At 37.0% G+C, this 27,506-nt stretch overlaps 1 protein-coding gene across 1 annotated transcript in view; it reads right to left on the reverse strand.

Moving 5' to 3' along the window:
- The window catches only part of LOC138172037 (protocadherin-15-like), a 2,287,527-nt gene that overhangs the window by 504,654 nt on the left and 1,755,367 nt on the right, over positions 1-27,506 (reverse strand). The window contains exons 12-13 of the mRNA XM_069101643.1: positions 17,911-18,019; positions 6,209-6,321 (exon numbers count right to left, since the gene is read on the reverse strand). Coding sequence (XP_068957744.1) covers positions 6,209-6,321; positions 17,911-18,019 — 222 coding nt within the window. The remainder of the gene's footprint in view (positions 1-6,208; positions 6,322-17,910; positions 18,020-27,506) is intronic.

The following is a 27,506-nucleotide window of genomic DNA, read 5'->3' on the forward strand; positions in this document are numbered from 1 at the left end:
GGTATATGCATGTTATGGAATACTATTGTGCTATAAGAAACGGGGAGCAGGCGGTCTTCATATTTACCTGGAGAGGCTTAAAAGAACTGATTCTGAGTGAGAAGAGTAGAACCAGGAGGAATTTGTACACAATTACAGACACAACGTATGTGTGATGACCAACTTTGATAGACTGGACTCTTCTCAGCAATGCAGGGATATAAGTCAATCCCAAAAGACGCATGATGGAGAGAAAAATGTACATCCAGAGAAAGAACTAAGTTTATATCCAGGTGGAAGCAAAATACCTGATCTTTTTCCTTCTCTTATTTGGTTTTATGTCCTCTTTACCATTTTTCATTCCAGCTGGTACAATCCGCCCTTATAACCTGACCAATGTATAATGTGAAAGTATTTACAGATCCTATACTTGACTATAAGCCGCCATGGGGGGGGGGGGGGGAGGGGAGGGAGGGGGACAAAATGTGAAATTCAAGGAATTGTGGAATTGAATCCTGTAAACTAAAAGGAAACAAACAAATTAAAAAATTAAAATAAAAATCCCACCTTCAGAAAAAAAAAATGCATGTTATCTACGCCCTCCTACTAATGTGCCACCAGAAGTCTACCCAGTATGATGGGGGCCTTCTTCTTTCACTCTTAATTTTAAGTATGTGCCAGCAGAGCTGGTGGTGTATAGTTCATCCATTGTTCCTCACTCTGTAAAGGATCCAGCTTTCTGCCACCCCCAACATAGTTTTTTTTTTTATGACACTCTATGTATCTTATGTTTCCTCTTGCATAACTCCTAGTTTATATTTTAGCCTCTTGGTACCCCATCGAGCCTCCCTAGGAGCCTTGGGCTTATAGTCACCTTCAATTCTTCACAGATTGTATTGTTCAGGACTTCAGTCATATAATACCACAGGAAGAATATTGGTGCTAAGATGAAATATTTTAATTAATAATTAAAATAATAACAGTATATACAAATAACATGTAACAAATTAGATAATAATTAAAATAAATTTGTCATTTTTCAAATGCGGTTTAGTCTGCTCTCTTCCTGTTGAATTCTGGGCATTGTTTTTCTTCAGGTTCCTGAAATAAATGATTTGGAAGGCATACTTAATTTCATCTGACTTGCTGACTTCTCCTAGTTTAAATCAGTGAGAAGATAAATATACAATTCAGAGGCATTCTCCATAATCAATGTGTTCATCATTAGGTAAAAGTGGACGACTGATTTCATGTTTTGTGTGTTAAGAAGGTCATCCTGTATTACCATGAAAAATCAGAACAATGGTGATTTCTTCATGTTCATGATTTTACCGTGACCCTGGCTATTAGTGAAAGATGCAAGGGGCTTAAGATTAAAAATACAATTACACTCAGATCTCTAGGATAGACATGGCAGATTTGAAAAAAATGCCCATTTCAAATTATTTTGAAAATGAGTGTTTTAGCTCTTTTGTATCAAAAGACAAAAAGCAAACCACATCTCCGTTGATGATGAACAAAATGTGCTTAAAATAATGAACTTCATAGCTGCTTGAGTTTGGCTGCAAAGGCTAAAGGAACTAATTCATGATGACTGGGTGCTAAAAATGTTTTTACACATTTTTATTTTCATCAACATCCTCAACATATGTAGATTATAAATACATAATATGTTCGCAACTAATGCTTATTGAAATATATGTTTTGTATATTATGGATTAATGAAGCCCATTAAGCATATCATTTCGTTTGATCTTTCAAACAACCCTGTGAGATAAATATTCTTCTACTCCCTACTACACAGTTGAGGAAACTGAGGTGCACTTAGTCTAAGTTACTTGCCGATCATCCCATCGACACTCATCATCAGAGTTGGGATTTGATCTAGTCTAGTGTTCTTTTCTACTACTCAGTTACCTTCTTCGTGTTAGAAGGACACGTCTTATTTTTGTTTGCCCAAAACATGTATATTTCAGTATTCCATTTTAAAACAAAAGCTCATTTTGAACATTTTTCCCTTTACTTGTCTTCACTACATCTATTAGTACAAACTTGGGCTGTTTTATTTTGTTGTGCTCAAATGATGGTGAAACAAAATAAAACCATGTTTCAGTTATTTGCATTGTTCCTTTTTAAAAAGAAATCCTTAAATTTGGCTACTGGGGTTGTTTCTTGGAGTCATCTTTCTATTTCCATTTGGTAGCCCACAAGAGAACCCACTGCAAAAGTAAAAAAAAGTGAATATAAAACAATTCTCAAGGAGTACTTCTTCAAAGTTACAAAGCAAATACTTCATTATGATTACCCCAGCCAGAAATTGGGATCAAGTTCAATAAAAAAAAAATCTTAAGGCCAATGGACACCCCAGCATTATTAAATTTAAAAAGAGAAGAAGAAAATAATAAAGACACTCCAGTGGAGGAGTGCCAAATTATACAGGCTGAAAGGACCCCTGAACAATAGTGAGCTGCAAAGCTATTATTTAAGCAGGTGGCACATTATTATTCTTACAGATTGATACCTGCGCTTATTATCCCCTTGACTGCACACAAAACAGAGTAATTTGAATCTAATAATGCCTGTAAAAACTTCCATTAATAACAAAAATTGTTATTAAAATAGTAGACTACATTATCTGTGGCCTGTGGCAATGGATTTTTCAGAATTGATAAACTGAGTTACTGTTCTCAGGTACACCAGTACACTTACCTGTGGTCATTGAGAACAAAACAAATAAAGATTTTATATCTTAATTGTCTGGGTTGGGAAATGATTTGTTGGAAAGTACCTGGCTCCCCTGGCACAAGAAATGCTGAGAGTCCAGAGAGAATGGCAACCAATAAAAAGAGGCAGCTGTGGGGCTTTATCATTTAATGGCAATGAAGGTCTAATATTTCTCGGGAAAATGAAAGGTCTCATGTGGGGAATAGTTTATGCAAACTATTATGAACAGTTCTATTTGGTTTAATAGTTAGAGAGTGCTGGGCTTGGAATCAGGAAGACTTACCTTCCTAAGTCCAAATCTGGTCTCAAACTCTTATTAGACATATGATCCAAGGCAAGTCATTTAACCCTGTTGCCTCAGTTTCCTCATCTGCAAAACGAGCTGGAGAAGGAAAAAGCAAACCACTCCAGTATCTTTGCCATTAAAACCCCAAATGGGGTCATGAATAGTTAGACATGGCTGAAACAATTGATCAACAACAGACTTGTCTAAAAGGAACTGATCTAGCAAACCCTAAGTTCACATCTGCATTAGGCTAATAGGTCTGGAATTTGAAACCTGAACCTCAGAGGCCATCTGGTTCCAATTCTTCATTTGGTAGATAAGGAAACTGAGGCCCAGGCACCTAAATGACTGAGCAGTTGGCATTATAAGTAGGATTGAATCCAGGATCTCTGACTGTAGTCAATATTCTTTCCCCTATGTCATACGAATTGTCAATCCAATCTATGTATTGTGAAGGCAAATGACTACTAGGCTTGTGGATCCCGTGTCCTATCTTGACTCTGCTCCCTACATGCCCATGTGATTCCGGTCATCAGTCTACATCTTTTGTCTTATTTCCTCATTGCATAGACTGAAGATGCTGGACTACATAATGCCTAAAGTCTAATCTAATTCTAAACTATAGCTCTTTGTGCTAGTATGATACAGAGTGACAGTGTACAGAGAGTAACACATTTGGTATCAAAAGATCTGAGTTCAAATCTTTCTTCTTCTTTGTGACCTTAGACAAGCCATTTCCCTTTTTAATCATTTGATTTTCTCTCTACTACATATACAACAAGGAGGCTTTGGTGTCTAGATTTCAGATCCTATGTGAGGAAGCTCTCTTTAGACATGCATTAACAATGTACATCAGAACCTTCTGCTCATTTCCATGAGAAAAATTAAGAATACATCAAGAAAATGGTCATGAAGTGTGTTTGTTCATTCTTCCACAATCATGTAAGTTCCAGAGGAGAGGGATTATCTTCTTTTTTCTCTTTGGATCTCAGCATCTGGTACACAGGAGGCATTTGTTATTTTTTTAAGTGACTGAATATTAAATAATTTTCTTGGACTGTGAATGTTCAAAGAAAAAAAGAAGTGACCATCTGCATTCCTGTTTGACCATTTCTTCATATTAGGTAAAAAACATTCACTTCAATAGCCTGAGTCTGAGGTTTCCAAAACTTCCCGATAAGGGACTACTTTTGAATTTTCTCCACATTTTACATGATACTAAATACATAGAATTTTTCAGCAATGTTTCCATCCTAAGTTTATAGAATCAATATTTACTTGGTATTGGAGAAAATCCAAGAACCCCAAATAAAAACAAAAAGTATACACATTACTGAAGAAAAATCAAAGAAATAAATGGATAGATAGATAACTAAACGAATGAATAGAAAGACATATTTAAACTGAGAAATAGGTAGATGAATGGATGAATGAGCGGATAGATAGATAAATGATAAATATGTAAGTAATTGAGTAAATAGATAGATAGATGGATGGCTAGATAGATACATAGAAAGATGGGGTATCCCATATTGATCCATACATCTATTATTGTAGTCTGTAGTTCTAGGTGCCATATTTTAGGAAGGACTGCAGTAAGCTGGAGAATGTCAAGAGTAGAGCAATCAGGATGGTGAAGAGTCTTAAATCAATGTCATATGGGCATGAGGTGAAGAAATCCAGGTATTTTGCTTTGGCAAGAGAAGATTTAGATGGAGAATAATGGCTGACTTCAAGTATATAAAGAAGTATGCCCTGAAAGAGGGATTACCCTTGTTTTGCTTGTCTCCAGAGGGTGAGACTAGGAATACAGGATAGAAGTAGAAGGAAGCAGGTTATATTTCACTATAAAGAGAAATGTTTTAGCAATTAGCACTCTTCCAAATGATGGACCTCCTTAATAGGCAGCAGATTCCCCTCCAGAGGTCATTAGGCAAAGGACAGAAGGCCACTTGCCAGATACATTATAAAAGTCAAAATTTCTTACTCTCAGGAATGAGTTGAACTCTGAATTCCTATCCAGCCCTAAGATTATGTGATTAAAGCATATTTTCCCATCATGCACACTTTCTACATTCATCTATAAATGTCTGTTACCATTCTTTTGGGATTTAAACTATTTTAATGGCATAGATATTTATATGCTCAATGCCTAGCATTTATAAAGCAATTTCAGGTTTGCAAAGCATTTTACAAACACTATTTCATTTTCTCTTCACAACAACCTGGAGATGTAAGTGCTATTATTATGCCCATTTCATGGAAGAGGCAATTTAGGTAGACAAATGTTAAGTGACTAGCAGGGGGGTCAGCGGTGCCAGTAAGATTTGAGCAAAATGGTCAGTTTACACATCTGCAATTAAAGTGACATTTGGATGGAAATTTGCCCAGCCCTAGAAACCAGACCATTGATGACAAAAGAGGTAAAATATTTATGGGCAGTATCATTTGAAGATTTATTAAGTGAACAGTAGCTATTTAATAAATGTGCAGTTGAATCCAATTATAAAGACAAAGAAGAAGGGGGAGTTTCCACTGAACCTCAAACAATTACTAGAGTGATTGTGTTTCCAAGTTAAATATGCTTTTTCAATTGAAATGTATATTAAAAGTAATTCCAAGAGAAAGTTATGATAATAAATGTAATCTGTCATAGTTCTAAAAGGCTTTCATGTCCATGAATATCTTTCAGTATGAGACAAATCATCAGGAATAAATCAAGTAAGTTTCTAAATAGACAAATGCTTTTAGCCTCCTGGAGAAAAATATAATAAAAACAAAGATGGAAAATATGATATATAAATCACAGAGACCAGTACAGTATAAAGTCATATACATTTTTACATGGCACCTAATTAGCTTCTCGTGGCCTTGAAGTTATTCATCATCATCTGAGAAGTAATTTGTTCAGGATGGTAAAAGACAGAATATATGATACCTGTTATAGCCCTCATTATATTTACATAAGGAATTTATATTCAGATATTTTCATTAGGCATAAATAGTTTGGCGAACGTTTTTGCTCACATAGCATATATTATTTTAATGGAATATGACACAATTAAGATTCTTAGACTCCACATTGTTTTCTTTCCCCAAAGTTATTGACTTGGCTCCCCAAATGATGTTTTTAAGGTAGACATATCTTCCCACCTCCCCAGAGAATCTATTACTAAACACATTGCAAGCAAAAGGAAATGAGACCAGAATGGAAATTACCTTAATCACCAAATCAAATTTCTGGTAGAAATCCCTGTTTACGGGCTGCAGGAGGCTGAGCTCTGCAGTTCTCGGATGCATATGGAAATATTGGGGATAATCTTCAGGAGTCCCTGCAGAAAGACATTGGGGGTGAACACGTAATTGATCAAAATCAGTAATGTGAGCATCAGATTTATCTATTTACTTCATTCATTAGCTACCTGAAGAGCAAAATCAAGATGCCTTAGTAAACCAAGCTGGGCAAAACAAGGCTGCCCGGGGAAAACATAGACCCACATGCAGCTCATCACCTTAGATGCAAAACACAAGAGGAAGATGTTTTTGCTGTTCTTTGTTTTGGTTTTTGTTTGTGTTGTTGCTGTTCTTGTCTAGATTTGAAAATAAGAATTTGATGCATGTTCTCACATGAATCTGAAGATTCAGGTAGAGTGATATTCACCCACAATAATAAAGTGTTAAGAAGGCAGATATGCCTCATTGAACTCTAATAGAAAAATGCTCCATGGTAGAGTAAGAAATATCCTGGAGTCAGATGGCCTGGGTTCAAACCCTCCCTCTAATATTAATTATCTATGTGGACTTCAGGATCAATTAAGATCCCTGAATCTCAGTTTCCTTATGTATAAAATGAGGGAGCTAGATTAAATGACATAAGTTCTATCCCAACAGCCTATGCTTAAATCTCACTTAGCTCATCTTTGCCATTCTGACCTAGACTGTGCCTTGGTATGGATAAAGATTGATCTACCTGGCATCTATCTTCCATCTAACTATCTCTATCCATTTATCGACTACATATCTCAATTCTTCTCTGTCTCCTATCTGTTTCTGTACTTTAGCATAGTGATACCATTTGGTCCTCTGAAAATGAAGGACAAAAAACAATCCATCTCTTTTTGTATCTATCTTCTATTTATCTTTATCTCATTACCGTATATAAATATATATGTATATATATACTTATATATATATATATTCTATCAATGAGTCTATTAATCATCTATCACCATAGGATCATAAATCTAGATTTGAAAGAAATGTCAGATGCCACCAAATCCAATCCCCTCACTACACATGAGGAAACCAAGACTTAGGGAGCTTATGTGGTTTGTCTAAAGAGGATCAAGTACTAAACAGGTTTCAGAGACACGATTTGAACCCAGGTTCTCTGACTCTTCACTAGATGAATATCCATTTAGAATGCTACTTAAAGTCTTCATAGCTTACTTGAAAGAAAACAAGGTGTTGTGAACTAGTAGATAAAGGATCTATCCTCATCAGGACAACCTAGGAACTAGTTCTATCTACCATCTATCAGCAGTGTGATCTTGGGTAAGTCCTTGAAGCTCTCAATGTTTCCATGAAGGACAATATAGTACAAAAATTTTACTAGTCTTTGACTTTTAGAGTTTTCATTCACAAAGAAGATCAGTGGTTTTACCATCACCCCTACTACCTACCTACACACACACACACACAAACACACACACACACACACACAGACCCATTGATGCCAAAATGGGACAGCAAGGGAAGATTGTAAGGGGTGATACATCCTAATTAGAGTTATGTGGTACATTGGCTAGAAAGCTGGTCTCAGAGTGTCAGTCAGGAAGTCCTTAGCACAGTGTGCCTGGCATACGGTAAGAGCTTAAGAAATACTTTATGTAATCTCTCTCCCTCCCTCCCTTCTTCTCTTTCTCTCTCCCTCCTTTCCTCTCTCTCTCTCTCTCTCTCTCTCTCTCTCTCTCTCTCTCTCTCTCTCTGTGTCTGTCTCTCTGTCTGTCTCTCTCTGTCGCTCTGTTTCTCTATCTCTCTCTCTCTCTGTGTCTCTCTCTCTTCCTCCATCCCTCCCTCCATTTCTGTCTCTTCCTGTGAAAGAATGCAGACTGTGTGATCTTGGTCAAGTAGCAACCTCAGCAATTCTCTAAGATTGTAACTTGCAGTCAAGCCACTGACCAACACTTGTATTAGAAGCAATACAAAATGAAAGGAAAGGATGAATCCCTGTATCATTTCCTTCATAAATAGCAGTAAAATCTCATTTTATAAAATGAGCCAAGATGCCTGAATTTGGGGCTCCTCCAGCCTGGTTATAGTCCTTGCTGCTACCCTGACTGCCAGGACCCCCATATTTCTTCTGGATACTCAGGGAATGCCAGTCTGGACTTCTCTTCCTTGAGAACTAAATTGGCATGATAGCACAAATCAGAAATTGTTTTTGATCCACCAAAAAGTCTTTCCTGCTGAAGTCATTAACGACATTCGACTAAGACAGATTGTGTCTTCTTGCATGTCCACAATGTCCAAAGGCAGAGAACAGTCATAAATTAACCTGTTTCCCAGGTAACCAGGATACAGGGTTTTCCAGCCTTGTGAAGTGAAGCCAGTTTGTCATTAAATCTTTCAGGAATGGAGCTTAGATGGCTCCTAAAGGAAGAGAAGAAAGTTCTGCCTCTATTTGTTTGAGTGGCTTTCCCAAGGGAGATTTTAGCTGTGTATTTCTATTATATTAACTTGTAAAAGAAACATGATTAATGCCAGACATAATCAGCTTATTTTGATCTTATAAGAATCAATAGAGATCCCCACTGGACACTTAGTTTCTGTAGGATTAGAAGTGTTTGTTAACAAATTACAAATAAATTTAAAAAAATATTCAGCACTCTCATTTTTTGCTGTATTCTAGGACAATTGTTGTGCAAATGGTGAGCCTAGATTTAAGAGGAGCCTGGCAGGAGACAGAGTCATAGGACAGAGTAATTTTGATGGCACAGGAGTCAGAAAGACCTGAGGTTAATTCTGTTTCAGACATTGACTCTTCATGTGACACTGAGCAAGTCTTTGAAATTCAGTCTCTATTTCCTTATCTGTAAAATGGGTATAATAATACCACATTTCACAGAACTGTGAAAATGAAAAGAAATAATGTATAATTCACCTTGTAAACCTTATAGAACTATATAAGATAAAGCTGGTATTTTCTGATGCTGATATTCTATTCCAAATAACAATTATTTAAAGTACAACTACTGTATGTTCAGAGGGGAATGTCAAAAAAATACTTCTTGGGCTTATTGCATTCTGCCTAAAAACTTGCTTAAGTCTTTTCATGGTAGATAATAAGCTGGACAGGACTAGTATCCTTATGTGTCCTTGGGCCACTCTCAGCACCCATACAGGGACTTGAATCTGCAAAATTATTTGGGTAGTGATAGATTATATGCTATGTAATCTACTCACTGCTGCTCCTCTTTATCAGCAATGTCAAGGAAACTTCTATATTGTAAAAATTATATTGATACAAAATCTGTTTTGAATTAATTCTAAAAACATTGTGAAATGTCTGTTTTGCCAAAATATGAATATGGCTTCTACAACTGAGATTCCCATAAATAAAACAAGATTTTTATAAAGCATAAGATGATTATTTTTCTCACTTAAATCACTACTACTTGCCTACCATGGGCAAGACTCTTTGTACACAGTCACAAAGCTCATGATAATATTTTTAATTTTATTTGTAATTCATTTTTATTATAATTTTGTTATGTGTTTCCATTGTTACATAGATACAAAGCTTATTGTTTATTTGAAAAGATTAGATTTCTAGTAGAGTATGGCTGAAAACATGGGTTACATTTGTGTTTATAAGATTGTTTCATGCATTCAGTATTTGATGATCAAAGGACAGGAGGAATAAGTGGGTGGGAGAATCCATACTGGAAAGATGGACAGGGCTTGGTAACTGGATTGATGCAAGGATGGATAGATGGATGGATAGATGGATGGATGGATGGATGGATGGATGGATGGATGGATGGATGGATGGATGGATGAATAATGACTCGACTCTATTTCATATTAGTATACATTGATGTAAAGTTGTTACCTCTAGTCACAAAGAAGGAATTCTTGTTCCTATTTTATGCATGTCTACTGAGATTTTTCCCATAGCTATATTCTCTTAAATAATGCCTCATGGCACACATGTGTTATACAAGTGGCTTAATTTTCTTGCCTGTAATTTCTGAACAAAAGTAATTCACACAGATCCATGAGTGAGGACTCTGGTACAAAAGAAAGAGGTCTTCCTCAAGATAACAGGATCCAGTTCCTCATTCCTACGTTACAAACTAAGTCCAAGGGGACACAGACTTCCATCTCCATTGTTCCTATCGTAATCCCACATCTAAGTGTGACTCTTGCGCTAGACAACCAGATCCCAGAGGATCCTGGATGAACGAGGATGCATCTTTGGTGAACTCTTTGATGAACCAAATGAATTAATGACTCAAGACTCTTTAAAGTCTGGGGTTTTACAAATGGAGCAGGGCAATAGGAAAGGATGTATATTTTATTTTAAGATTTGGACTAACTGGTGAGAATCCAGAAGAGGACAGCCAGGATGATACAGGGGCCTTGAGTTCATGCTTTGCATCAAAATAGGCTGAAGTAATTGAGAATATATAACTTGGAGAAGAAATTAATATGGCTAAGAACTGCCTTTGAGTACTTGAAGGGCTGCACGATAGAAGGAGGGGGATTTCTCTTCTTCTGCATGGCTGGAGAAGGCATATCTAGGAACAAGAGAAGGCCATTGAAAATGGGCCACGCTAGGCTTGATTTAAGAAAACTCCTCCCACTAATTTGTGTTATTACATAGCCAAATTCACTGCTTCAGATGGTAGTGGGATCTTCATTCCCTGGAGGGACTCCTAGTTGCATGGTGTAAGGGTTATGGGATTTAAAGATCTTCCATGCCCCGTTGGACTTGCTGACGTAGCAGGAAGGGGCGGAGCAAGAGGAAGCGGAAGCCAAGCTAGCGTTCCTGCGGTGGCTGGCGGTGGTGGCAACGGCGGAGGCAGCAGAGGCAGTGGCAGCGCGAAGCCCTTTTTGAGTTAGGACTGCTAAGGACTTTCTGCTAAGGACTCCTGCTGAGGACTGCCAGGGGCCAGAGCTGCTGGGAGCGCGCTTCCAGGACGCTGGGTGGTTGCTGTGTATGGGGAGAGGAGGACCTTTGCCTGAGGTAGCCTGTTCTGTTTTAAAGGCTTGAAAATGTGGGTGCTTTCTACTTTATCTACCTGTGCCAATGTCATAACTACTCTGATGGCTTTCACTTTCTGGTTTTGGGACTCAGTCTTTTGGTATCTTAATACATTTTCTAGTTTATTTCCTCATATGGCAAACATGACGTATTTTGTAATGGATAATTATATCAGCATATTTGCAATCTCTATAGGCATTGTGAATATGGCATTGCTGATACACATGGCCACTCATCAGTTTTGTTGTCAACAAGATTCCTGTTCAGATATGAAGTGTTCTTCATGTCCTCTAAGGACTCTTCCAATCCTGTGATCTATGTCCAGTTCTCATGAGTATATACTTTATAGTACATTATTGTTAGTTTTCATCTGGGTGGAATGGTTCCCATGGCACAATATTTTTAGTAAGAGTGCTAAATTCAAGTGTAGATTTGCACTGACCCTCTCACCTTTTATCAATTGCAACCAATGACTAATAAACATTTGGAGAAGTGTATTCAATCACTAGGGAACATTGATGTATTGCCTGTTATATTGCTGGGGATGGCACTCAATATTACCAACAGAATGAAAAATACACGTGGATTTAATGTACTCCTTATAACACTAAAAAAAGGCAGACGAAAAGGCTTTTAAGAAAAAAATGCATTGAAGGCCAAAGGGCATTTCAGTGGCAAATCTAAGTGTCTAAAACATGATTATCAGGACTCAAATTTCCTCTTCTCATACAAGCCTCTGTTGATTAATCCAAACCCACTCTATGCAGGCACACTCTATATTCTTTACAAGTTGATGAAATGCAGGGGATATACAGAGTCAGACGCTACCCAAGTACATCACAGAAACCAAGATCTGTAGGAATAAGGCTCCCATTTTATGCTCATTCCGTACAGAAGCAATTAGAATGCAGTTGCATTTATTGGGACTTGAAGAAATCTCCTGCCCTATAACGGTGCTGCATACATGTTCCTGTAACTTGGAATTCCTCCCTGTGTTCAAAACTTCTGTCTTTCCCTCTCCTCCTTTGTTTCATTCTAAACTTTTCTTTGTCCTAACAAACCTTTGGCATCAGTTTCCTCTTCTGTAGAATAGGTATAAAAGAGTATCAGTCTCACAAGGTCTCCATGTCAAGTGCTTAGTAAACTCTAAAGTCCTATATGGATTCTGTTGATGATTTTGTTGTTGTTGTTATCATAATTGTTACTAGTACTAGTACTATTACCTCTAGTTTCCCCAAACAGGCCTCCATCCTCTCCCTCTTCTGCTGCTTCTGAGATTCTGATCATTGCTTGAGAATGTAAAAAAATGCCGTACTTTGGTCCACTACAAATTCAGGCTCTCTAATCTTAAATGGTTTCCCACTGTTGCAGAGCAATATTTTTTTCCTTCCCTGGTTGATTCTCACACTTTCCACAGCACGTTGCTACTCTTGCCTCTTGTTCCAAATAAAAGTATTCATCTTCTATTTTACTGAGAAAATTGAGGTTATTTTCCCTGAGTTTCCTCATCTCCCCTTCCCATACCTCAATATTCCTCTAATGATCCACATCCAGCTTCCCATTTGGTCAGTCAATAAAGTAAGGGATGGTCTTTGTCCTTTGAACTTCCTGTGTTCTCCTCTGACCGGTACCATCCACTACTCCTTTTTTTTCATCTCTCCTCTTTTGATTTTCCCCAATTGATAGCTCCTTCTCTTGCTCTCTCTAAAATTCTCACAGCTTAGCTGCCTTTAGAAAGCCGTCCATTGTCTCCTCAAGCTCTCAGTTTATATCTCCTCTGACTTTTACTTCCCAACACCTATCTGCCTCCATTCCCTTCGACCCCTTTCACTTCTCAGCTCTTTGGAATCAGGTTCTCAGTGCACATATTGTGCATCATGACTATCCAGGGCTTAATTTTCTCAGAACTATCATGAGGAACCACGATCAGATGTACTCTGTCGTCCTTCCTGCAAGGGTTGTGTTAATCTACTCCACAAATCCCTGTAACTTTCAGGATAAATCCCTCTTCCCTATATAACAAGTTCTAATGTGCTTGCATCTCTCTATTAAAATATAAACTCTAAGGGCAGGGACTGTTTTTGCTTTCCTATACATCTAATGTGTCTATGTACACATGCATGTATGTGTTGCCCACATGGATTTGTCCAAATTGTCATAGAAAAAATGAATAGGAATCTCTAGAATCTATTTCACTCCTCTCCAAGGGAAACTTTGATTCCTGCCTAGAGGGAAGCCAGATACTGAGACCTGCCAACCCGCCTCTTCTAAGGAGGGATGCTGAACTAGAATCATGTCAATCTGTTCCTACTCTGACCATCCCCTTCTCCACCAAATATTGCTAGGTTGGAAGAAAGCACTCCCCACCCCTTAGGTTCAAACTTCTTGCCTGGTAACTATTTATTAAAAAAGAACAGGTACTCTAAGCTTATATTCAAAGGCTTGACCTCTTCTCCCCAAATACCAGTTACATAAAATATCATCATGAATAGTGATTTGTGAGTAACACCATTAATCCAAATATTGAACAGATATCAGAGGAGTAATACAAATTAGAATGAACCAAAACAACACCAGATTGCACAAGCTTATCCACTCCAGAGAGAGATCTCTGCTCATCAGAGAAGGAAAGTCTCTGCTCTCACCCAAGCGAAAATTCTCTTATGTTTCTAAAGAATCAGCTGAGAAGGCAGGGGGATGTAGAGATGCTGGCTCCTTTACACATCTGGTACTCTCCAAACTCTTCCCTCTCTCTCCAGGGATCTCTCTCTGGAGAGAACCTAGATCTGCAAATGTCCTGTCTCAAAACAGGAAGCAAGAACTTTTGTTTTCTCTCAACCTTCAAAACTCCAGACTCATAGACCAGAACCTCAGGTCAGTATTCTCCTAGATGAGGAGATGAATCCTGCGCAAACATTTTTATTTGAGCTCCATATTTGGATCCTCAGGATTTATTACATTCCTGGGCACACAGTAAGTACTTAATACATTCTTTGTCATTTTTCTATATTATTTGATTCTCTCTGATGCCTGAGGATTTTTCACATTTTTTACTATCTTCTTGTCCTGGATGCTCCTTTAGCATCTGTGCCATTTCTCTCCTGTGTCTTCCATGTGCCTATTTCCTCTTGTTCTCCATTGTTTCAACATTTCTCCTCAGGATAGTTACTCTTAAAGCCTCAATTGTGCACCGTCTACATTTTCTCCCTTGGAGTTTACATCTGAGTCCATGTGTACAATTACCATTTCCATGCAGTTGACTGCCAAGACAAATTAGGGAACACTACTGAGTGTGTACGATAGAAATGAAGAAAGGTGATCCAATGTAGGGAGTAGCATGTGAGATGAGAACCCTAAATGAACTAGAGACTAGAACAGAGGAAGGTGAGGACCACACCCCATGTAGGGGTGACCATCTACTCAAAGGCATAGCAATGGAGATGTATGGTGATAAAATGTTGTATCGGAGGAAGGGAAAACCATGCTAAGGTGAATGAATCTTGAGGGGGAATAACATGAAATCAATCTAGAGTTATGCTGGGAAGTACTTTCAATGATATGATAAGAGATTTGTAGAGGTCGTAGTAAGCCACAGGAACCATTTGAGGAGAGAAATAGTGTGGTCAAGCCTATGTTTTGGGCATACCAATTGGGACCTTTTAAAGGGGGTAATGGAAGAGATGCTGTAGTGAAGAAAACCAATGGGAAGGCTGTAGCAAGAATCTCTCTAAGAGGAGATAAAGGCCTGATTTGCTATGATCATTACATAATAGAGAGATCATTCTTTAAAATATCTGTCCTTTCCTTTTATTAGCAATTTAACTGAGAGTCTAATACAGATCTCTACCATATATCAAAATACTACAAGGCATCTTATCTTTTATCCATAGGGTTCAGAATCATCTCCAGAAAGGAAAGTTATTAAGTGCAGAGAAAACAATAAGGTAAAACAAATATTTTCTGCACCATTTTCAAGATTGAATATTTCATATGTGAATAATTTAGTACATGTCACCAAGCAGTGTCTAAGCAGGAATATATCTTATTATAAGAGAATTTTACCCCTTAGCACAAACAGAAAGATGCTGTTGACTGAGGATCTTTGGAATGGATTCATTAGTATGACTCTGGGGAAAAAAAGAGAATCCATGTTTGTGACCCAGAGATTGAGAACAAAGTTCCCTCAAATCCTCTTGTTCTCTAATACAGAGGACTTGGTTTGGATCTTCATTTCACTGAGGCCAATCTGCTCAGATTATGTATATCAGCCGATATCCCAAGTCATACAACAACTGATTTGAAATCCAATTTAAAATTACACATTGATTGAAGAAGAAGCTTTATTTCCTAGAAATTATAAACAGTGTTTACAATGAGCAAAGAACTTTAGTGATAATAGTTCAGGTTATCCTCATACTGGAAAATACAGACAAAAATTAAAAATCTCCCCCCAAAAATCTTAAAGCTATAACTGGATTCCAGAAAGAAAAATGCCAAGAATTCAGCATCCCCAAGGCCAAATATCATAAAATATTGCTGTAGTACTAATCAATAACAACTTTTTCTTTATTTTAGGGTAAAATGTCTTTTTTCTTCACTTAATTTTCTACTTTTTAAAATTATTCTGAAAATATGAATAATTTGTGAAAAAATGTTCATTTGGCATTATTCATTCTAATTACTGATGTTAATAGTGAGAACTGACTGCATTTAAATTGAGTGAGTACTCAGTGGGTACACAATAATCATAAATTGATTACAATAATAGTATCTTCTATACCCACCAAAAACAACATCCAAATCACTATATATAATGTGAGAATCTGTCACTAGTTCAACTCCAGAAAAGGCATAGGAAGCAATTTAATAATACCAATCTCAGTGTTTAGCTAAGAAACTGATCCTTAGAAAAATAAATTGCTATACCCAAAGTCAAAGCATAGCTGAATTGCCTATCAACTAAAGGGTAAACAGTAGCGCAGTAAGAAATGGGCTCTTTTACTGTTTTTGAGTCACTTTTTTCCAGTCATGTCCTACTCTTTATGATCCTCTTTGGGGTTTTCTTGACAAACATTCTGAAGTGGTTTACCATTTCCTTCTCCAGTTCATTTTTCTAATGAGGAAACTGAGGCAAATAAGGTAAAGTGACTTGCCCAGAGTCGCACAGCTAGGAGGTATCTCAGACCATATTTGAAATCTGATCTTCCTGAATCCAGGTGGGCACTCTATCCAGTGAGCTACCTATCTGCCCTCTTTTATTGTACTCATCTGCTCAGCCAAACACTGGCTGATGGGGTTTATGTTTCCAATTACGAAAACATAATCAAACCTAAATTAGGTGTTAATCTGTGTTGTTTCTACTTGCTTAAGGAGTACACCTGCTTCTTGTGTCTTCCAAATATTTTTACCTGGGGGAAAGCCCTAGTTACATCACTTTAGTTTGGCTCTGATGGGAAAAACAAAACTAAACATTTTTTTTAAATAGCACCTTAATCTGGCCTCTGTCAGTTATGCCTTTGACCCAATGAGCCATCTCTCCACATCCACATGAAGAAGGGTCTCCTAAGGTTCAGGAGACCATAGCAAAGGGTTGACATACTCTGAGGCTCCTGTTAGGAGATGGGTTCCCTGCAGTGAAATTGGAAATTATACTGTACTTTAAACTCTGTTAGTAAAATACACAGATCTGATGCATTGCTTAATGCTTCAGTGCTTGTGATATTAGAGACAAAGGGAAGGAGGAAAGGAGGGAGACAAAGACAGAGAAAGAGAGACAGAGACACAGAGAGAGACAGAGACACAGAGAGAGAGACAGAGAGAAAAAAAGAGATAGAGCAAAGAGATGGACAGAGACAGAGTGGGGGGGGGGTGAGGAAGGAGAAAAGAGAGAGAGAGAGAGAGAGAGAGAGAGGCATACAGACAGACAGACAGAGTTACCAACATTCTATCCTAAGATACAGAGAAAAGGACACCTGAAGTGCATAATAAAACAGCAGGAGCATAATTGAAATCCAGGTTCATTTAATTGTGTTTTTTAACAGTTTTTAGAAGGGTTATCTAGACCTAATTCCCGAGAAGGCCAAGGATCTTTGAGGTTTTAATCTGATTAATGCACTATATATGAAGCCTGTAGGTGCTATTTTATCATTTTCTCTTTTATGTCTCCATTGTTAGAAATAAACAGTTTATTTTGTTATGGCAATCAAGGGATACTCTTGAAATTGAGGTCTATCACTTTGCAAATGAAGTAAATATTCCAATAACACTAAAATAGATCATGTGTAGGAAAAGACACTTATTTTCCCCAAAAGTTCTATCTCCCTTTTATATCATTATTTTCACCTCCATTTTTCTTTCCCTTTATCCCTAGGCCCTGCTCTACATAAATGAAATAATGCCACTCTGAACTCAATATCAAATACTATTTTAAAGCCAGAGAAATTTTGAAACAGACACAAATGCCAGAAATGATCTAGAAATACTCAGAAATGACAAAAAATAAATTTCCAAATGATGAATTTCAGTTCAACAACCCTCTCCTCTCCATTGCCCAAAAGGCTTCTTCTTTTCCAAGACCTTCTGCCATACTATTATGTCTGTGTGTGAAACCACTCACTGATGTAAAAGTGACAAAGGATGAGCAGATACGAACCCACAAGGATGGAGTAGAGGATCCCAGGCCGATCAGAAGGCGGTTCGATGTCCCGGTCCTGATCGATGGCTTGGATTGGGGGAGTGACAATGATGGGGTTTAGTTCTTCCTAAAATAAAATTCAGAAAGGTTACTTCAGGAGATTCATTAAACAAATCAGCATCTTAGGTGTCTGACATGGAGTCAGGACGTCCTGATTGAAAGTCTCTGCTGTGTGTCTGTAGACAAATAACAGCCTCTCCAAGACTCAGCCCCTCTAAGATTTCTCTAAGTTAGAAACAGATCACTATTTCCTTTGCTGTGGGCAGTCCTCATAAGAGTTCCCACACCACGGAAATTGGAGTTTTGATTTGGTGACATTATGGATAAGAAAGAAATTAACAGCACAGATATTTTACTCTTTAGAACTAATGTACATTGATGCTTAATTAAAAAAACAAACTTCTGATTCTATGGAGATTTAGGCATCATAGAAGAGAGACTATTGGCCTAGATGTAGAGTCAGGAAGACAGGTTGAACTCCTGCCACAAATACATATGTATGTGGTATGATCCCAGGCATGTTGCTTTCTTTTCCAACCAAGAAGTAATAATAATCAAAATAATATAGGAAATAACCTCCTCTCTATACAATCCACACCCTTGTCCCATTGGTGAGTTCCTCTAGAAGCACCCACTTAATGGAGGGGCCAAAGCCAGCCTTCATTCCTGTCCTAGTTCTGGTTTCCAACTTTAATACCATGCCCTACATCTACCTTGTGCAAGGACGAGCAGTCAGCTTAGTGCTTAAAACATAGAAAATGTATTATAAATACTCCTTAAGTGGATTAATGAATGCATAATCTCATTCTTGAGAGTTTAAGAACTCAGTGCAATAGTACTAATATTATGATCCTACTTTACAAATGATAAAAATGAATCTAAAAGGAGTGCAACAAGGTTTCCTTTATGTCTAGGTCTGTCTTGTGACATGTCTATGCTTCTCATTTCTGATCCTTACAAGTATTAACTCTTTCCAACAATTTCATGTTCATGGTAGTGAGGCCAGGTTTTAAAATGGTGCCAATCTTGTATTACTCTACTATTTCATTTAAATGTCTTTGTTTTAAATTGTGTGTCTTCTCTTTGACTAGTAAAATTAAACACTTTCATCAGGACAACCAAATTATGAGTTCCAAATATATATATAGTGGTATTATTCCAGGCAAGTGGATTTCTTTTTTTTATTTCTTATATCTATCTATCTATCTATCTGTGCCTATATGTGTATATGTGTGTGTACACACACACACACACACGCACACATATACACACACAGAATTCTTTGAAGCTGGGTCGACCTTTTAGGAGGGGTTACACAGGAGTGGGATGCCATAGGCACTACATTGTGGTCCAAGGGTCACCGTTAATTAAATGTTACAATCAGGATTTGAACCCTCACCTTTCTTGACTTTAGATTCAGTGGTTTTTCTCCCATACCATACCATACTTTATAGACTATCTAACTGGATAATGAATGTAAAGAAAGTGAAAAAAAAATAACATTCATTAAAATTGTTATCTTCCCCATGGAAATAAAAGAGTAGACACCAAAAATTCTATTGCTTTAGAAGATAAACTTTCTATCTGATTGTTGGAATGATTTATAATGATATAAGAATTGTAGTCTTTCCTTCCTAAACTACTGTTCATAAAAAATATTTTCATGCAAATGAATTATATTCAAGTGAATGGTATTTTATAGTTGAGTTTTTATATAATAGATGCAGTTATCACCTCATCTCATAATTAAGCATTAATATCTTGTTATATGCTACCATTTCTGAATCTGTCATGATTTACAAGAAGATTATCTTTGAAAGTCTCATCAGGTTAACAAATTCTGCACTAATCTTTCTATCAATGATGATTTTGATAAAATAAATTCCATCTTTGGGCAGTTTTCTATAGTTGACATCCTTCACATTATAGCATTATTGTAAGTCTTTTTTTTTCTGTTACACAAATTTCATAATACGTAGAAAACACACACACACACAAACAATTCTATTTTAAGGCACTGTGATCCAATAGACCACACCCACTATTGGGAAGTAGAAGACCTAGGTTCCAGCTTCCATTTTCATGTTCTTTATCCATGAGGTGATGGGCAAGGCTCTGAGATTCTAGTTCCTCATCTGTTGTGTGAGAGCTTTGGACTCAATGATCCCAAATCTCAGTTCCTTTCCAGCTCTAAATATATGATCTTTAAAAAGAAAAGGTTATTATCATCTACCCATGAGCCCAACAATATATCTAAGGACTTGGTTTTGAAAAGGACTATTGTTTTAGATTAGTAACAACTACATGGTATAGTCAATGGAATTCTAGGCCTGGACTCAGGAACATTCATCACTGTCAGTTCAAACTAGGCCTTAGACACTTAATAGCTTTGTGGCCCTAGAGAAGTCACTTCACCCTGTTTGCCTGTTTTCTCATCTGTAATACAAGCTGGAAAAGGAAAGGGCACATGACCCCAATATCTTCACCAAGAAAACCCAAAATGGAGTCATGGAGAAGGAGAGATGACTGAAGCATGACTGAACAATGACAAACAGATCAAAAGAAAACCCCAAACAGGCCACATCCTATGAGCTACGACACATTCCTCATTGCTTTGGGGTATATGAGGGAATCTCTAGTTTTCTTTAAGGCCCAGCTCAAATGCCTCTTCCTATAGGAATTCTTTCCTTACCCTCACCCCAACCCATTCCACCACCAACAATTTTCTAGTTCTCTTGGTCACTTCATTTTAGCCTGCAAATGTATTATCGCTCTAGTAGAAGGTCAGTTCCTTCATTGAAGGGATAGCAAAATACATAGAGCTGTTGCTTAATAACTGATGACTGAAATTTATAGGAAATGATGAAATCCAAGTTTTTAAGCATTCCATTGCCAAGAGTCATTTTTTCTTATAAAATCATTTATCCCACAAGGCTTCATTAAATCCTTATTGTATACAAGGCAGTCTTCCGCATAACAAGTGCTTATTAATCCATGCTTTCTGTATTGAATTGAAATGAATTCAATAGTCTTAAATTCTATTTTTATGGTGCATAAGGAACAAAGATAAAAACCTCCTAAATAAGATCCAGTTAGCTATCTTTTTTTATCCCCGAAAAGACACTAAACTTTTCCCACAACTAACAAAATCCTAGCACATACTTTGCTAGGTCAGAGAAAGGCTTAGGTCAAGCCCTGACAGACTCTTCAATGTTCAGGGTGGAAATACCCTGATTCTTTGCCAATGAAAGTGGGTGTATATCGGGAATGAATGTCCCTCTTCAAAGCTGTCACGAGAGGTAACCTTGGTATTAACTGAGGTCCACTTTATTGAAAGACAACTACTTTCAATCTCAGTAGCTTTGCATCTGAGATTTAACTGTGATCCAAGATGAGGGCTTAGGGGGGCACATTAAATCCATAGATTTCCTGTTGACTTAACCATCTCCATGAGGTTAAAGCAATATATGAACAAATTTCCAAGTAGCTAGAATCATAACAAGGACAGAAAATATAAGGGACTTCAACCCTTGACTTGAATGAAAAAGAAAATACAATTGAATTATTTTAAGTTTCCAAGTCATTTAAGTTAAATGAGATGGATACCAACAAATTCAAAGACTCCACAGTTTTGTGTGCCCTGTATATGCAGAGAAATATGACTTCTTACTATGTTCTCCTTCACCTACTCCACAGTTGTCATTCTGGTAGTGAAGGCTTGGCCTTTCTTGTACCCTCTGCAAAGGTGGGCCAGACTTCATATCTTATCTACCTACTTACCTGAGATGCATGCTTATATTTTTAGATGTACAATACCCTCAGGTCTTATACATCTATGCATGTGCAAACATGTGTTTATATACATTTTTATATGTACCTAGTTATTTGCATGTTGTCCCCCCTGCATTAGACTTTGAGTTACATTAGACTTGAGAGAGAGGACTGATTTTGTTTTATTTTTATCTGCAGGACTTAGCACAGAGAAAATCAAGTGATCTCACCTTTAACCAGTCTACTTTGGATCATCAGTTTGGTCTAGGTGAAGGGGAAATGGCCTTTAACATCAGGAATCCCACCTCTGACACTTATGGAATAATAGCTTTTCTTAACCTGGTTACCAAACTGGACATTCATGTAGAAAATGCTTTGAGAATCTTAAGGCCAATTAACCTTAAAACAATTTAATGGGATTGTAACTATCATAGTTATTATTATTAATTATCATTGTTATTATAATCAGTAGCAGCAGCAGCCTTATGCCATTTGTTTTGTGAGCAGCCAGTGACCAACTCATTGACAATATGATTTTATTTATGTAACATGAAGTTAAAGAAATCCTATAAATATATACCATGATTCTGTCAAAAATGCTACAAATTCTGAAAACTTTCTTTTAACCTTTACTCATTACTGTAGTACTCTGTGTACAGAACAGTAAATGAAGGCCTAAAGAAGAGAAATCGGAAAAACCACTGAAGATTATTAGCGTTGTTTGCTCAGACTCCTGATAATCCAAATTGTGCCTGAGTGGGAGGTAATTGTAGTTCTCATTTCCTGGTTTCATGAGTATTTAAGCCAAGGTCTTAAAGCCTGAAAGTCTCAGAACTCATTGTGAATGAGTTTCATGCATTATTATATTAGTCACATGTAAGTATTTGCATGATTAATGGGCTTTATTCAATGAGTTAACTTTTGCACATGACTTGAGTGGCCCTGGAGGTGATGTTGAAGTTGGACAAAATTAATTTGACCATTTGAAAATGAGATAATTTGGTGTCTGGTATATTGAATTATTGGCTTGTAGATTTTACCTCTAAAATAATTCTTCAATCTCTCCTTTCATTTTCACTGCCATGCCCTATCATGAGTGCTTAAACACTCATACCTCTTACTTAGACTAATGTCACACTCTGCTAATCATTCCCCTAATAGTTGAAAGTACCAGCACTTTAGACTTTTTTTAATGATATACCTTTGATAAGACTCAAAAGAATTTTGTCTTTTATTAATGTAGGAGAAATACCTGGTGGTCAAACCATTGAATTATGAGCTCTCTGAGTTTAGGCCAGTGATCACATGAAAAGCTACAGTCCATCCCTGGGACTGGAGTTAAAGTCTTTCCCAAGTGATAAGGCCAGCCAGAACTTGAATTCCACTGGCATAGCCTTTGGGAACCCTAGGGCTACCTGCACTTCAGTAAGTCTTTAACTGGGGAGCATTTCAAATCAGTTTTTTGAGGGGAAGAGAAGGGAAATTTTACTCATACTTTAAACAAAATGTAGACAGTAGTTACTTTAGTAAGTCCCCTATTTCATCATTAGCCATTTTGAATAGTAACTACATGATCCTGGACAAATCAGTTAACTTTAATGTAACTCAGTCTCCTTAACTGTCCAATAGGGTTGGACTAGATGATCTCTTAAGTCTCTTCTGTTTATAAAAAAATTATACTTTGTTGCTGTATGTATTTCAAAGAATAAAGAATTAAAGAAACTCCACCCAATTTTTTTTTTAAAAGCACCTCCAAAAGAAACCAACTAACTTTGTTTCCTTTGTATCTTCATTAGGAAAGTAGGCAGAGATGAAGGTGGCATAACCTGTGCTGGAAAACATGGTTCAGGATTTAAAAAATGAGTCCAGAGATGGGTACTACTTGTCAACTCCCTAGTGCTCATAGATTCTTCAAAAGCTTTTGTCTTTTGTGCCATGGATATTATTCAAGAAGAGAGATATAGCCTCCTTTGAGGAAAGAAATTCTTGATGACATCTGAATATGTCATTTCAGAAGTAGCTTCCTCTATGCTATCATATCATAAATTATTTCCAACACCATATCAAAGAAAACAACAAATTAGATGAAATGATAGAGATGTCTTTTGTATCAACTTACAATTGTTCCAATCCAACCTATTAAGACAAGATGTTGATTGACATGGTAAACGGGAAATAGACAAAAGGAAAGATATTGTCTATATCTACATTTTATAAAAAATATTTAATTGATGCAAAATAGTCACTACAATAAGGCAGAAAGTTTTCAGAAATTTACTGAAGATGTTCTCCCACTTTACTAAATGAAGAATACACATTTATTTGAAAACTCTAGAACATGGAATGTTGGAAACCTAGGAGTATTATAATTTCATAAAATATTAAAGTAAGTAGAGGAGAGAGAAAATCTGAATGGTGATAGCATTGGTAAACTTACACCTCAAAAAATAATAGATGGGAAGAATTGACTTATAAAAAAGTGCTGAAAGCATCATTTTTTGGTTATTTTTTAAAAAGAACTAGAAACTAAGGGGGTGCCTATAAATTAGGAAATGGTTGAACACATTTTGTTCTGGGAATGTAATGGAATATTATGCCATCGTAAAAAGTGATGAAAGACATAGACTCAGAGCAATCTGTAAAGAATTTTATATACTTCTAAAGAGTGAAACGAGAACCAAGAGAACAATGAAGTCAATAAATACATTTTTTAAAACAAAGAAACAAAAAACAACTTCTAAAGACTTAAAAACTGTACAGTGAGATATATATTTTGTAACATGACTTGCAAGTGGAATTAATTTGCTATAATGATAATAAAAACAATGATTATTATTGTTGTTGTTGCTGCTGCCCTTATTATCATAAGCATTTACAGAGTGTGTAGTGTATGCCAGGAACCATGCTAAGGGCTTTACAAATAGTAGATTATTGGATCCTAACAGAACTCTGGGTCCTAGATGCTATTATTATCACAATTTTATTGAAGAGAAAACGGAGTCAAACAAAAATTATGTGACTTGCCCAGGGTCACACAGCTAGGAAGTATCTGAGGCTGGATTTGATCTCATATCTTTCTGATTTCAGGGATGCTCTATCTCTGAATCACTTCATTGCCACAAGTGAATTTTTTTTTAGGGGTATGGCAAGCATTGGGCGTTTAAAATGAGTGTAGTAATAGTTGATAACTCCACTCTCTTAAAAAATAAAGAAGAGAAATGAGTGACATTTAAATATTTTTAATGCACAAAAGATAATAGGAGAAAGTTAAATTAAGAGGGAAAGAGATAAGCAGAACACTTTTGGAAGTGAAATGTTAAACATATTCCATAATTTCTAAAAGCCATTGTATATTTTAGAGATGTGCAGTTATGTATGCAATTTACTTTCTCCAATCTTTATATATAGAAATGTTTGTGTTTTCAAATTCAAAAATATCAGATTTTGAAAGAAGTGACTAAATTAAATGACCTCAGAGGTCCTTTAGAGCTCTAAATCTGTGGTCCTATGATTCCATAATCTTGGTTCAAGCTTTGCCTCTCATGCTACTACCTGGGGGATAGTTTTCTAAGTCACTTGGTCTCCTTTGGCCTCTATCTCCCTCTTCCTCATATAAACATGGCTGATAATCTCCAGTCCCTCATCTCCCAAATCCTGGGAGACTAAAGCCATAGAGTCAAGTCTTGGCTTGGCACAGAGATGAGTGAAAGAGTGAAGGCCATCTTGCCCTGTGATCAGCAGAAGATTTTAAGTTGTAGGGATGATGGGTCAGAAGCTCACAAAAGGGAGGAAATGTATCCCTTGCCTTTTAGAATCCCAGAAGACATCCTTATTGCCCATACTTAGTTACACATATGAGAATTATTCCAGTTCTCATGCTCCAGGCATTGCAATGACCAGCAGTAAAACTTTGGATTGCATTTGCTTTGCATTAGTTTGCTTTGTTGCTGAAATGCTTGATTTTGCTGTGATCTGATGATATCAGAGAGGCAGTATGGTAAAGTGGAAACATCATTGGCTCTGGAGTCCAAAGATCTGAGTTTCTGTCCTGCCTCTAATGCCTTCTAGCTTCATGGCTTTTCATAAAGCCCTCAAATTCCCTGGGTTTTCTCATCTCTCAAATAAGTAGGTTGGACCTTACAGCTTCTGAAATGCCTGGAAATTTAAGGTCTGTGTAGGGCTCCTTTTAGAAAATATATGTAAAACATTTTATAACCTTTAAAGAGATATATGTGTTAACTATTATTAGTATTATTTTGAAAGTAGAATGTCTGTTTCCCAAAAACAAAGAGAACCAGTATCTCCCCGAGGAGTGATTCAGAAATAATTAACAGCCGAGAAGGAAGGAGGCTGGCTGGGGCAGAACAAAATGCTTCCCTTTGGACGCTAGAAAGTCCACAGCACACCAGCAAAGAGAAGACACACACCAGGAAATCTGAGAGAAGAGAACTCTGAAGTTCCCTAGGCCTTCGAGCTACTGAATTGTCTGTTTCAAACATGTTGTCTAGGAGGAGCAGAGGCAGCTGCCTTTTGAGATATTTGGGCCTGTTGGGATTGTATCAGCTTCACCACAGCTCTAAAGCACTTTGGGGCACTTTTTAAATAACAGCCTCTAGCACAGGCTGAATTCATTCCTCAATTCCCATACCTGGCTTTGCTTTCTTTCTTCATGCAGTCTGAGTCAGCAATAGAATCGGTAACTTCCTACCTATCTAAAGCTGAAGGTTCACACGCCCTTGTCTCTTCCTTGAATTCCTCAAAAAATGGAGCAAATATTCTAGGTCTAGGCAGAGCTGAATTACTTCATCTCTCTCTTTTAAAAAAAATTGCCCTTTATCACTTAGGGGACCACATAAACCCCTCTATAAATGGGATTCTGACTCAGAGAATAGCAACTCAAATGCCTACAGGGCAACTTGAGATGCTTTGAAATTTTTACTTTTCAAATGTTTCTTGTTCTTTCTGTATGGGATCACTGGAAAAAACAGCTGAAAATGTAATATTTTTTTTTTCTGAAGTTTGATACCTTCTCAAGACCCTTTCCTATTCCCTTACAGCAATGCCATGTTTTATATGGTGATGATGTCCACATGGCCTACTGATAAAGAAGATGGGAGACAGGTAATACAACAAGAGAAGTGCCCTAGGTCCAGTCCCCAGTATGATCCCCTAGTTTTCTCACTACTGATGACATGTTTATTTCATAGTTTTGGATTCTCAGAGGACAGGCCTATTCTCACAGAAACACAAAATTTCAGAGGAAAGACCTCAACAGTCATCAAAAGGAATCCCTACTCTAAAACATCCAATAGGGAGATAAAACATCTAACCAAAGACCTACTGTGAGGAAGAACCACAAACTCTAAAAGGCATTCCATTGTACTTTTAAATGGCTTTAATTACTAGGTTTCTGTTTGTTTTTATACCAAATTCAAATATTCTCTGGAACTTACATTCAGATCTCTTAATTCTGGTCTTTGGGGCCAAACAGAAAAAAAAAAAATCTACTCACCATTCCACATGAGGGCCCTACAAATATTTGAAAACAACTATCTCTTCCCAACCTGAATATTTTCTTCAAAATAACTATCTCCAGCCAATTCAAGGGGCACTCATGTGAAATGGCCTCAAGGCCTTTTATTGTAACCTGGAAACTTTCTACCTTATTGAAGTCATTCAAACTATGATTCTGAGAAATGAACATAGTACTTTTTGATATCCTCTGATCAAGACAGAGGGGGCTATTATCTCTCTATTCTTAGAAGCTATCCCTATCTTAATGC

Source organism: Petaurus breviceps, unplaced genomic scaffold, assembly GCF_028583685.1.
Source record: "Petaurus breviceps papuanus isolate PSGF00001 unplaced genomic scaffold, PetGlider_PUasm1.0 490, whole genome shotgun sequence".
NCBI classification, from domain to species: Eukaryota; Metazoa; Chordata; class Mammalia; order Diprotodontia; family Petauridae; genus Petaurus; species Petaurus breviceps.